At 36.7% G+C, this 13,949-nt stretch overlaps 1 protein-coding gene across 1 annotated transcript in view; it reads right to left on the bottom strand.

Annotated features, from left to right (window-relative positions):
- Nucleotides 1–353: 353 nt before the first annotated feature.
- SRD5A2 (steroid 5 alpha-reductase 2) overlaps nt 354–13,949 on the bottom strand; it is a 65,740-nt gene continuing 52,144 nt past the window's right edge. Inside the window, exons 3-5 of the mRNA XM_044660976.1 lie at nt 12,959–13,060; nt 4,300–4,450; nt 354–455 (exon numbers count right to left, since the gene is read on the bottom strand). Coding sequence (XP_044516911.1) covers nt 389–455; nt 4,300–4,450; nt 12,959–13,060 — 320 coding nt within the window. The 3' untranslated portion in view covers nt 354–388. The remainder of the gene's footprint in view (nt 456–4,299; nt 4,451–12,958; nt 13,061–13,949) is intronic.

Genomic DNA, 13,949 nt, shown 5'->3' with positions numbered 1-13,949 from the left:
ATCAGGCCTCCAGTTATTTGACTGAGGTTTGGCTCAGTGAATTCAAGCCATCAGCTATGTCAGCTTTGACACAGTGACTAGAGGGCTAGACACAGACTTAGGAAGATTTAAGTTGGAAACCTTCCTAAGACACTAATAGCAAATGCTACTTAGCCCCTCTTAGATTCAATTAACTCATCTGCAAAAAAAAGGAATAATAATAGTACCTACCTTACAAGGCTGTTGTGAGGATCAAATGAGATAATATTTATAAAGCACTTTGCAAACTTTAAAGTACTGTATAAATGCTAACTATTCATTTCATTATTATTATTATTTACAGTGGAACTCAGAATTTTTCAAGTTCAGCAGCTTGAAAGTCTTCCATTCTATTCTATCATCTGTGATTTTAAAATATGAAAGGAATCAAGGCTTTCCGAGACTTAGGGTAGTCTTGAAACTTCTTGAGATAGAACCTAGATGAAAAGAAGAAACATAATTAATACTTTGGGCAAGTGATGGGCAAGAGTTGAATGAAATATGCTGTTATTCTTCTCCCTCAGATGAAAGGAGAGTGAATGACAGAAATAATGCACCATAGCCCCCCTTCATTTATTTAAAGGCTGATCCTCCTGGTAGATCTGGCATATGGCACCACCACAAATAATTGCCACAAAATAACATCAGAAGAACTATAATTGATTTGAGGTTCTGCCACTTCCATTGGCTATATGACTCTAGATAAATAATTTTACATCTCTAGATTTCAATCTTCTCATCTATAAATTTTGGTTTATAAAAATTTTATTTATATATGTAACATAATATAAAATTGGATTAGATTAGGTAGCTCTCCCAACTCTAAAATACTAGCATCAACTAGAATTATTTAAGCCTTTCTCCTCTGCTTCCTTGAACTACACCCTGCCACGCTGTTTCTTATAAATCAAGCCAAAGTAAGGAGAGGAGTTGATATCCAAGCAAAATTGTCAGCTTGATCTAGGTCTGACAGACAACAGAGACACAGCTAATTATGGCCAGGGATGAACATAGATAATATCATAAAGTACATGAAAATTAAACTTGGACACACACATGTTCAGCCACCTCAGTTCTGCCCTTGTTCCCTCCTAGTTCTCTCCTTCTCATAGCTCTTTAAAAAAAACAAAAACAAAAACCCTTGTCTTTCATCTTAGAATAAATACTGTGTATTGATTCCAAGGCAGAAGAAGAGTAAGAGCTAGGCAATGAGGGTCGAGTGACTTGTCCAGGGTCACATAGCTAGGAAGTGTCTGAGGTCAGATTTGACCCAGTCCCGTAGTTCTGAAAGCCAACAGAAAGGAGCATATCTGAAACTTTTCCCACTAAAGTATAAATAACCAATTAGAACTTAAAATGTTTATTCTCCTCAGGATATCTGAAGTTGAACAGGGATCAGCATTCTAAACAAAATTAATAAAATCTTAACAGTGCACTTTTGGTCAGCATGAAGAAGGCAGAGACAATGTAGGGGAACTGGAATCAAAAAGACTGTCCAGGCATCCTGAAATCACACTATGTGATTGGCTATGTACTTTACCTACATGTAATGCCAACCTTGACTTTAACCAGGACTTCTTCCTGAAATCTCAAATTATCTCTGATAACATATCTCCAACTCAAGAAATCCCTGTAGTGTTTATCACAACTCTGTGATTCACTAACCAGCAGACAAATAAAATCCTTAAAATCTAGGCTTAGAAATGCGTTGCCCACCAGAGGCCAATCAAAAATCCTGGAAATGCCCAGATCTAAACCATCTCCTTTTTCAGGCAAGTTTTCTTGCTTCACTGAGCTGGTCAAAGAAGAGGGAAGTGGTTAATTCCAGTTATTTATATGAAAATCCCAAATAAGATCTAGTAGATGAGTCATGAGGACTTACAAATTCTACATGTGCCTGTCTATTTGTACAATAAGAAGGGGATAAAAAGAAGGATTTAGAACTATTCTGCGTGTAGAGTACATAAAAGAGGACAAGATAAAGCTGGCTGGTAGCATAGTTAGGTGAATTGCTAGCAGGTTAAATAATTAGGCCAGAGGAAATTGATTACTAGATCAATATCAGCTTTGAGGGTGCTCTCTGTCAGCTTATCCTTGGCCCTCTTCTACTCAACATTTTTATGAGGAGCTTAATAAAGGCATAGAAGACACACATTAGTTTTATTGATGGAATAAATCCAGGAAGCAGAGCTAATACAGTACATGATAGAATCAGAATCCCCAAAGATCTTAACTGGCTAAAACCAATGGAAAGATGATTTTTAACAGGGATAAACATAAAATCCTATACATAAGTTCAGAAAGTCAATTGTATGAGTGTATGATGGGAAGCACTAATTTGGCAGCAGACCATGGGTAATAAACCTGGTACTTTAATCTGATTGCAAACTCAATCAAAGTTTGGCATGGCTACCAATAAAAGTAGTGCTAGCTTAAATTTTATTAAATGAAATGGACTTACTTCCATAGATTTCATTTCAAGGATCTGTGATTTCATTCTTTGACTATTCCCTCCCTCGATTCAGATCACAGTCCCCTTTCTGCCACAGTAGACATTTATCAATAGTCGCTTCAGTCAAAAAAATTTGATGGTTAGCCTTTTGGTGCTGAGACTCTCTGAATTTAATGAGATTGAGCCTCAGATAAAAATCTTACACTTCATCATTGGACCCATCCATGAAGACCCTCCAGCTTGATAGGACCTGCCAGCATTTATTCTTCATATCTATACCTTTTTTTAGAGCCCAATGTCATCTCTATCCCACAACGAGATCTAAGAAGTTGACAAACTATGTCTGGAAATTAAAGGTCCCACTACACTTGACAGTGAATTTTTCCTCTGTATTTTAAGCACACTAGTCTTATTACTCTAACTTGATTCTGTAACCTGTTCTCTATTAACATTTGTTAGGTAGTGGAAAGAAAACCAGGTATGGAAATCAGAAAAAGCAGGTTTAAATCCTAATACTACTCAGTACCTGAGCAAATCACCTAGCCCTTCAGAACTATAGTCTTTCTCACTTAGAAAATGAAGAGTTTATACCAAAAATCTAAGGTCCCTACTCAGCTTTAATATCCTATGATTCTATAAGATTGAAATGAGTTTCATTAGCCATAAGGCACATGTGCACACATGCATACACACACACCCACAATGAGAAGATGATTCCAGCAAATTGAATATCCTGTTGTCAAGAGACATTAAAAAAGTGGTTTAATGAGAAATCTCAGATCTTCTTTGACATATCCAAGCCATTTCCATACTATATTGGCTTTTCTCTACCTTCTACCTCCATCCAGAATTGAAGGTCTCACCCCTGTGACCTGGACTCTTATTGGTGAGCATGTCATCTGATCATATCTGACCTCGGGCCATCAACACCACTTCCTGCCATATCATTAAGTGCCAATCCACCAACCATCGATCCTGCTTCCAACTTTCAATCTAAAACTAATCCTGCCATTCTCCATTGGAACATGCTTGTTAATCAATTGTTTTTTGCCTTCAATTACTATGCTATGACTTCCCTGTTTAAAATATTCTTCACTGCCTAGCCTTCCTCTATATGTGACATCTTCTTCTACTTAAAAGATAAGCTCTCTGAGGACAAGAACTGTACTTAGCAGAGTTCCTAGAACAAAGCAAATGCTTAATAAATATTCTTTTCATTCATTCAAATCACTCATAACTGCAGCAGAACAGGACCACACAATCTTGGAGTTGGAAAGGATCTCAAAAATCCACAACCCACAATTAGCAGCTCCATGCTCTATTCCTTTTTCCATGGCATATTTTATATACTTGAACATAGAGGTCATGCCCACTTAAGACTTTTCCACATTGAACACCCCATTTCCTTCCACCAATCCTTCACCATTCTGGTCAAACAGTCTCCAGCTCCTCAACAGCTTTCCTAAAGTGTGACTCTTAGAATTAAACATATTAATCCATATTTGTTCTAACAAGGCAGAGTCCAGTGGAACTATAAGCTTTCAAACACACAAAGTTGTACTTTGAAGAAACATTTGATCAAAAAGATCTTTATACAAAACCATTTATATGTGAGTTTAATGTCATCTCAAAAAAGAGATAGCTTTATTATATTGATTCCACTCAGTAAACTTTATTACCCATATATTCAAAGAAATCAAAAACCTGGAAAGCCAATTTTTCCTTTCCCTGTCCTAAATCAAACCAAATATCTGAACATCACAGACTAAATAAATGTGTTTAGAGGAAGTGAAGTTGTATAAAATAGAACATTTCCCTCAGGGCCTTACCTGTGATGGTGATAAGCTCGTTTTCCAAGGAAACATGATGAGAAAAAGGCAAATGCTAAGCCTGGGAAGGACCAGGTTGCCATGGCATAGCCAATCCATTCCACAATCTCACCAAAATAATTGGCTCCAGATATGTAAGTGAATAATCCTCCTACAGTTAGAAGATTCAAACATTCAAGTCAACATAATGAGTTATCACAAAAATTAGCACCCTCTCTCCCCCTATTCCAAATAAATATACTCAAATAGTTAACATGGGTTTTCATTGGGTTGTCCATAGAAATCCATGCTGCAATACTTAGCTAGGACCATTCTCTTGGAAGCCCAGATCTCTCCACAGATGTCTTGTCCTTAAGATGAACTTTAACCTAAAATCCAGCAGAAACTAGGCTTATTTTATTACTAGAGATCACTTTCAAAGAAATCCTGCTTTTCATTGTTTTGGGGTCTAGTTTTGACTAATGACAAGAAGCCTACTTCAAACCATCAGTCACCTCCTAAAAGAAAGGGAATAAGCATTTAGATGGTATGCTCTAGTGCTAGATGCCTTACAAATATTATCTCATTTGATCCCCATAATAACACTTAGAGGTAGGTGCTCTTATTATCCCCATTTTACATTTGAGAAAATTGAGGCAAAAAAAGGTTGAGTGACTTGCCCAGTCTCACACAATTAAATGTCTGAAGTTACATTTGAACTTAGGTCATCCTGACTTAGGGGGCCAGCACTCTATCCACTGAGTTACCAGTCGATCTCTATCATAGTCTGTCTAACCCAGGTTGAGAGTTGTACTTACTCACTCTTATGTACCAAAACTTTATTATTTTTCTCCTTCCTCTCTCTGAGAGAGAGGCAATATTTCATAGCAGATGCTGAACCTGGAGTCAGTTAAACCCGGGTTGAAATCTTGCCTCTAACACGTAATAGCTTTATGATGATGGACTAGTCACTTAATCTCCCTGATCTTCTGTCTAAGAGTTCATGTTCTCAAACCTATATAATCACAGGACCATGACATATTGATATTTCTGTTTCTGCCACCTATTCCCTCTACGTACAAGTATTGTGACTTTTTTTTTAATCATGCATAGAAGCTATGTGCTCCCTTATATAATTTAGGGTCTATGGAAGCTGATTGGTACTTTATTCAAAATCATCCTATTGTAGAGGACAACTGAATATTTTTCCAGGGAAGCATGTAGGTATGTGTGCATGCACGCACACACAGAGAACAAAAGTATCTATATGATAAAATATACTCAGAGTAAAACCTTTTACAGTTGCAAAAAGAAAACCCTACAAAGTGGGTGACCATCAAAATAATTGGACCAATTGTGGCAAATAAATGTTTTAACATACAACTAAAACATAAGAAATAATAAATGTGAAATATTAATTATCTCAAATAGGATAATTATAGTGCTTTGCAAACCTTAAAGAGCCATATAAATGCTAGCTCTTATTATTATTATTATTCAGGAAAATTTGGAATGCTTGCAAGTACCAAAGAGAACAATCAACATAGTGACTACAAAAATATAAATAAAAACACTGAAAGGCATCAGAACTCTAGACAAAAGGAAACTCCATCATAAGCCCAGGTTCCTGACAGTGAAACATAGTTCCCTCCTCTCCTCAATGAGGTGATAGAATACTAGGGTAGAACGAGGCACACCTTGCAAGACATGATCAATGTGTTGGTTTTGTTCACTTGCATACTTTGCTAGAACAAAGGGTTCTATGAGGGATGGGGCTACTATTGGAAAATGGCAATAATGTTTTCAAAAGAGCATCCAAAAATCATATGTATACTTATACATACATTTAAATAAACATATGCATGTATGTATATACATGCATATATGTATTTTACTCTAGCAATAGATTATTCTAGACAGAGATCAAGATAGAGATTGACATCAAGAAAGGGATGACTAAAGACAGAAATCAAGATAGAGATTAGAGACAGAGATAGAGAAAGAGATTTTCCATGGAAGGACATAGAAAAGAAAGAAGCAGTATTAGCCTGCTACTCTTGGAAATTTTGTCTGATGGCCTAGCATTATGAGAAGTAGCCTGTCACTTTGGTGGAGTTTATCCAATCCTGCTTTAATTTCCCTCTCTGCTATTTGTTTTTTCAGGATTGTAATGAAGATATCTCTTTGGGAACCTGACCTATAAGTATAATAATGATAAGCTGCAGAAAAGTTTGCATAGCATTTGACAGCAAATTAAATGCTTTCCTTACAGAGAGGTGGAGAATACAAGTATTATTAGCCCCATTTTATAGGACACTGAGGTTCAGGCTGGTAAGATAAACTTCCCAAGGTCACAGAACTGGTCCATACCTGAGGTCAGTCTCACACTCAGGCCTTCTGACTCTAAGACCATTCTGTGACTCTACAGCTGTCTTACAAAATTATGCCAGATAACTTTTCTTCTTCCTATTTCTATTCTGCAGACTCAAAAACTGCAAAGGAGTAAACAAAACAGCAGCTGATCTAGTCATATAGTTTTAAAAATACATGACATTCAAGTTATGAAAATATATTTTGACATGAAAAGGTAAAACATCATTAGGAACTATTTTGACATTTACAGTTGCCTGCTGGGAAAAAAATTGATCTATGCAAGCTTAATGTGAAAAAATATGAGTTTGCCCTCCCTCTAAAGGAATTATGCTTCTATTGATTTTGAATGTTTGGTTTTCTCTTGGAAGAAGCCTGATTATATTGCTGTTATCAGTGTATAATGTGGAAACATGCTTGAATTCCAGTTGTGATTGAAAATCAACAAGCAATTTAAACTTAATCAAAGTGTTCTACACACTTGGGTCTGCCAGGCCCAAAACTTGGAGACTTTCTTTCTGGAATCACAATAAAAGGACACTTTTGTGCTCAAATTCTCCTCTAACAATAACCACAACCCTTTGGAATCTGAGTTTTTTTTGCTTTCAGTTTTTTGGTTTCTTTCGGTTTTCTTGTTTTATCTTACTGGGCCAATGTTTATGAAATATTATGTGTATCTTACAGTCCTTCAGAAATACAAAGGTAGCAGAAATGGCTGTGACTGGAAGACTTGGAAGAAGTTGGAACAAAAGACCCCTCAAATCTCATATCCAACCAGTTACCAGGTCCTTTTGATTCCATCTCTGCAATGTTTCACACATCTCTCTCCTCCTGGAATCAGAGGACCTCAGTTCAAATCCTACCTCTGATGTTTAGTAAGCACCTACTATGTGCCAGCAATTGGGCTGGGTTCTCAGGACCAAATATAATGAATGGAACAATTTGTGAAAACAATAGTACCAGGTCTTCCTGGTTCACCACTATTCTGCCTCCAAGTCAACTTTCAGTCACCAGACTAATTGTCTTTATGTAGAGATTCTATCATGTCACTCATCTGCTCAAAAAAATTTCAGTGGTTTCTTCTTGCCTCTCCAAGAAAGTTCCTTTGCCTGGCATTCGAGATTCTTCACAGCTAAACCCCCATCATACCTTCCTAGCCTTTGCTAATATTCCTGCCAGCATATACTCTGTGCTTGAGCCAAATTAGACCTGGACACTGTCCATCAAATATGCGCTGGTGTCATATACCTCTATACCTTTACTCAGGCTCTTCCCTTTTCATGAAATTCTCTCCTTCCTAGACTTCCCAGATCTTCCCCTGAAGACATCATAAAATAATTTATTTTCTAACTCTCTGATGTATTAATAATATAATATTGTGCTGATACAAAACATTGACAAGTATTAACAATAGCCATGGAGACACCACATGATGTGGTGGATAGAGAACTGAGCTTGGAATGAGAAAGATATTAATTTAAATCCTGCCTCTGATATGTACTGATTGTTTGCACCTGAGTACAGCAAATAATCATTCAGTTTCCCAAGAATCCCTGTATGACTAAAACTTGCAGATGAATGGCCAGTCCTCACTGGTGATTGAGGTTTCCAAACCGGAATTCCGCAACTGACAAAGGCATAAGTCAGGACCAATAAAATAAGTAACACTAAATGTGTTGTTGTTTTATTCTTCTAATTGGCTATAATCTTCTTATGTTCCGTAATTATGTTATTATATAAGCTTTTTAACTTCCTCAGTACTTGGATCTGTGCTTGTGCACAGAAGGCATTTATTTAAATGTCTATTGACTGATTGCCTAACTGAAAGCCTCTAGGCTTATCACCCTCCTCCCCCAGGCCATTTTCACAAGTAATTCACCTTCATGGTGAATCAGACCAATAAAAGTGAGCATGTATATGATTTTATCTTTATATGTAGCCATAAAAAAACTGTAGAAAGGGCTATCACTTCAGGATATGTTTACCTGATACGAATTTTGAAAATCACTGTATGTGGCTAATGTGGATTTGCATTACTGCATACATATTTGTTGTTTGGTCATTTCAGTCATGTCTGACTCTTTCTGATCTCATCTGAGGTTTTCTTGGCAAAGATACTGGAATGATTTGTCATTTCCTTCTCCAGTTCATTTTACAGATGAGGAAACTGAAGCAAAGAGGGTTAAGTAAGGTCATATAGCTAGTAGGTACCTCATGCCACAATTTGAATTCAGGTCATTTTGACTTCAGGCCTTGTACTGTACCCACTGTGCCACCTAGGTGACCTAAAACTACACATATATAATCTATATTAAATGGCTTGCCTTCTCAAGGACAAGGAAAGGGAGGGAAGGAAATGTGGAGGTAGGGAGGCAAATGAAGAATAGAGGAAGAAAATATGAAACTCGAAAAAAATTTTAAGAATGTTAAAATATTTTATTTACATGTAATTTTAAAAATTATATAAACAACAAAACAACTTGCAAACTATCCCTTGTAACAAAGAATCAAAAAGAGAAAAAAAAATTGGCAAAACCAACAAAAACATCAGGGCAGCCTGGGTGAAGCAGTGGATTAAGTGTCAGGCATGAAACTCGTATTCCACAGTTCAAATTTAGCCTCAAACACTTGTTAGCTGTGTGATCCTAAGCAACTTTTTTGCCTCAGTTCTTCATCTGTAAAATGAGTTAGAGAAGGAAATAGCAAACCACTCAAGTATATTTGCCAAGAAAACTTCAAATGGGGTGAAATGACTGAAAGACAACGACAGCAAAAAACAATCAACCGAGTCTGACAATATATGCAGTGTTTCATACCCATAGTCCCATGCCTCTAAATAAAGAGAAGGAAGTACAATTTATCATCTTTTCTTTTGGAACAGGCTTGGTCTTTATTACCTATCTGTTGGTTCCATTTTAGCATTCTTTCCATTTACATTCTTGTAGTCACTGAGCATTTTGTTTTTCTAATTCTGTATATTTCATTCTGCATCAATTCAACTAATAATAATAAGAGCTAACATTTAGTGTACGTATCTTTCTACAACCCTTCCAATAATAGCTATTCTCATATTTTTTTCATTTTTGCCATTGTTCTGGGAGTAAGGTAAAACCTCAGGTTTCTTTTGGTTTGAATCCCTCTTATTATTAGTGATTTGTAACAATCTTTATTAAAAGTCTGTCATTTTTTGAGAACCATTTGTTTAAATCCTTTGACCATTTATCAATTGGATAATGTCTCTGGATCTTGAATTGTGTTAGTTCCCTATGTATTTTGGATATTGGACCCTGACAGATATTTGAAAGATTATTTTTTCCCAGTAAAAGTTTTCTACTAATTTTATACATGGGGTGGGGGGAAGCTTTTCAATTTCATGTGACAGAAATTATCTATTTTATCTTTGATAATCACCTCTATTTTTTATTTGGTTAAGAATTTTTCCCCTAGTCATAGGTGTGAAATGTGCCAAATCTTGTTTTCTTCTAGATTTTTTTTTCTTTTTAAATATATGATCTGTGATATTCAAGTATAACCAGTTTAAGCTTATTATAGTATGTGGCAGTGGTTCCCAAACTTTTTTGGCCTACCACCCCCTTTCCAGAAAAAATATTACTTAGCCCCTTGGAAATTAATTTTTTTAATTTTAATAGCAGTTAATAGGAAAGATAAATGCACTTGCGGCCATCACCATCCTCCTGGGTCGCTGCAGCACCCACTAGGGGGCAATAGCACCCACTTTGGGAATCACTGGAATATGGTGTAAAATGCTGGTCTTATCATGAATTCTAACAAATTACTTTCCCAGTTTTCCTAGAAATTCTTAACAAATAGAGAGCTCTTCCATAAGTAATTTAAGTTCCTGAGTTTCGCAAACAGTTTTAAATTTGAATATGTCTAATTCTTCCTTAATCTGTTAAACTATCACATTTTTCTATGTTTTAACAAATACCAAATTGTTTTTTTTAATTTTTTTTACAACCCTTAACTTCTGTGTATTGGCTCCTTGGTAGAAGAGTGGTAAGGGTGGGCAATGGGGGTCAAGTGACTTGCCCAGGGTCACACAGCCGGGAAGTGTCTGAGGCCAGATTTGAACCCAGGACCTCCTGTCTCTAGGCCTGACTCTCAATCCACTGAGCTACCCAGCTGCCCCTCCAAATAGTTTTAATGATGACTACTTTCTAATATAATTTGAGTTTGGAAGTATTATTCCCCTCTTACCCTACTTTTTCATTATTTTCCTTGAGTATATTTCCTATACTTTTCAGAAATGAAAATCCAATGTCATTCCTTGCTAAAGTATTTCTTGTAGTTTTTTCTACATTATCTAATTAACTCACTTATTCAACATTTATTAAATATCTGTTATGTACCAGTCACTATGCTAGGCACTGAGTTGTGGGCATAAAGGAATACAAAAGTGAGTAAGACATAGTTCCCAACCTTCAAGTTAATCAAAAATCTTATAGGAGGCATGTACGCAAATAAATATTTTGGAAAATCGTAAGTGAATAGCAATGAGCTTCCAGCTGTAGGAGAGTCTGAATGAAGGAAGCAGAGGAGCAATACAAGACTGGAAGGATAAGAAGGTATTGTATAACTTGGATTCTCTCTTCCCACAATCCAGGTTTAATGCGATGGATTCTCTGGGTATAATCACAATAACTAATGTGAGAGACACTAGGGTATAATGAAAGGATAGAGAATTGGCCTCAGAAACAGGAAGATCTGGGTTACAGTCATACTTTTGTCACATGCTGACTGTGTAATCCTGAACAAATCTTCTCGATGATCAGGCAAATATCTAAGACTAAGTTACAGAAAACGTGTCGATCTGCATTTGTCAGGGGAATTGTCTCTTCTAGGAGTTATTGCTACCACATTGCATGTGTATATGTGTGCATTTGTATGTTTATCTGTACATATATGTACATGTATATAATCTTCCTCCAGTATAACACAAGCTCCTTAGAGTAAGAATTGTTTCATTTTTTGTCTTTATGCTCCTAGCATCTAATACATTGTAGACCCTTTATAGATGGGTATTGATTCATTGTTCCAATGCATTTTATATACAATATCTCATTCAATTTTATAACAGCCTAATGAGGTAGTCAATATTATTAGCTCCATTTTACAAAAAAGGGAAGTGAGATTCAGAGAGGTAAATGACTTTACCTGGGTAGATCAGCTAGTAAATATTAGAGACAGAATTTGAAGGGGAGGAAGGAAGGGATGGAGGGAATAAGCATTGAACCTACTAAGTTCCAGCCATTGTATTAAGCATTTTCATAAATATTATCTCATTTGATCCTCACAATAACCCTGAGAGGGAGATACTTTTATCATCCTTATATTACAGTTGAGGAAACTGAGGCAAATAGATTAAGTGACTTGCCCAGGGCGGTGTCTGAGGCCAGATCTAGACTCAGGTCTTCTTGACTCCAGGCCCAGAGCTCTATCCATTGCACTACAGGCTGTCCCAGGGCTCTCTGACTTAAAATCTGGTTCTCTTCCTTTTATATCCTGCTGTCTACACTGTTTTAAAAAAAATAAGGTTGCCAAGCTAAAGCTCTAAGCAGGGCCAGTCCTCTGTCCTGGACAGTAAGTAGTCAGGATGCTTTGTGTCTGGGAACAGAGAAGATATTATACTAAAAAGGCACAGTTATGAAAGGCTGATGCCCTTTGCCCTTGATGCCCTTTGATGAGGCATCAAAAAAAAGTCTGAATGGAGCCTAGTTCTGGATGGATTTTCTATATTGGTTTCATGCTGCTCCCTCTCATGTCTTCTAAACTAGTGTCAAACAACCTTAATCATCATACTCTTAAAACATGCCCCAACTTTCTGCTTCTCTGCCTTTCCTCATGCTGATCTCTAAGCTCAAAATGCCCCAACCTGTCCCTGCCCAACCCTTTACCCCATTTCCATCTGTTAAAATCTTGCTCATCTTCATTTATCTTTCAAGGATCAGTCCAAGTGCTACCTCCTTCAGAAAGCCTTCCTTGATCCCTTCACCTAGAAGTGAACCCTTGCTAATCCAAGAACACAGCCCTCAGAGGCGTTTCATATTCTAATCTAGCATGTATTTAATCTGTGTATACCTACACTGTAATATTAGCTCCTTAATGGTAGAGGCAGTCTTCCTTACTTTTCTAATTCCACCAGCACCAAGCAAAATGCTTTGCACATGGCAGACACTTGGTAGATGTTTGTTGAATGAATGACTGACCAATACCAAATTAACTAATTAATATATATTTATTTCTCAAAAACTTCAGTAAATGAAGACAGAAGGGAAATGACCATTTTTACCTTGTGGAATCTTATAGGAGATTTCTCCAGGTTTTCTGAGTTGGCGCAGTAAATAATCACTGTGAATATTGATTGCCATTCCCAAGAAAAATAAGAGAATACCTAGAAAAAGAAAATAAAGAACAGATGGGTAGAAAATTGGAACTGGCCTGGTCTTCAAACTTATAAACATTTGTTAAATAATTGTAGAAAAACATCTATATCCTAGTTAACTTTCATGACTTGAGCCAACCCCAGAATTATCACTCCAGCCTCTGTGATTCAAGATGTCCTACATGGCTGTAATGGCCAGATGAAAAGAGTAATTCAGGAAAACATAGTCATGGAAGGAAATACAGCCAATCAGTACCTTTAAAAGACTAGAAGCTCATTTATTTATGATCATCTCCATTTGAGCCTCATGACAAAACTTGTGAGAAAAGTAGTGCAAGTATAATTACCACATTCTACAAAAAAAGGAAACGACATATAGAGGTATTAAGTAACTTGCCTAAGGCTACAGTGCAACTAAAAGTCTGAGGCTGGATTCAAAAGCAGGTCTTCTAGTGCTAAGACCAGCACTTCTGAATGCTGCTTTTGTCCTCCAATATTTTTCACTTCCAGATATTAAATTTAAATTATATAGGTCTAAAATGACTTATTATGTGTGGCAATTTTTCCAAACAAAAGAGAGTTCATTGTCCTCTATTTTATTTCAGTATTTCTCTGACTCCTCTTTTATCCCTTGGGAATCTGATATCAAGAAGAAACATGGCGTGGGGACAGCTAGATGGCTCAGTAGCTAGAGAGCCAGGCCTGGAGATGGGAGGTCTTGGTTTTAGATCTGGTGTCTGATATTTCCTAGCTATGTGATCCTGGACAAGTCACTTAATCCCCATTGTCTAGCCCTCATTACTCTTCTACCTTGGAAGCACTACTTATTGTTGATTCTAAGATGGAAAGTAAGGTGGGAAGAAGAACAAGAAGAAGGAGGAGGTGGAGGCGAAGGGAG

The sequence above is a fragment of the Gracilinanus agilis genome, chromosome 2 (genome assembly GCF_016433145.1).
Source record: "Gracilinanus agilis isolate LMUSP501 chromosome 2, AgileGrace, whole genome shotgun sequence".
Lineage (NCBI taxonomy): Eukaryota > Metazoa > Chordata > Mammalia > Didelphimorphia > Didelphidae > Gracilinanus > Gracilinanus agilis.
This window is presented reverse-complemented; position numbering and strand designations above follow the sequence as displayed.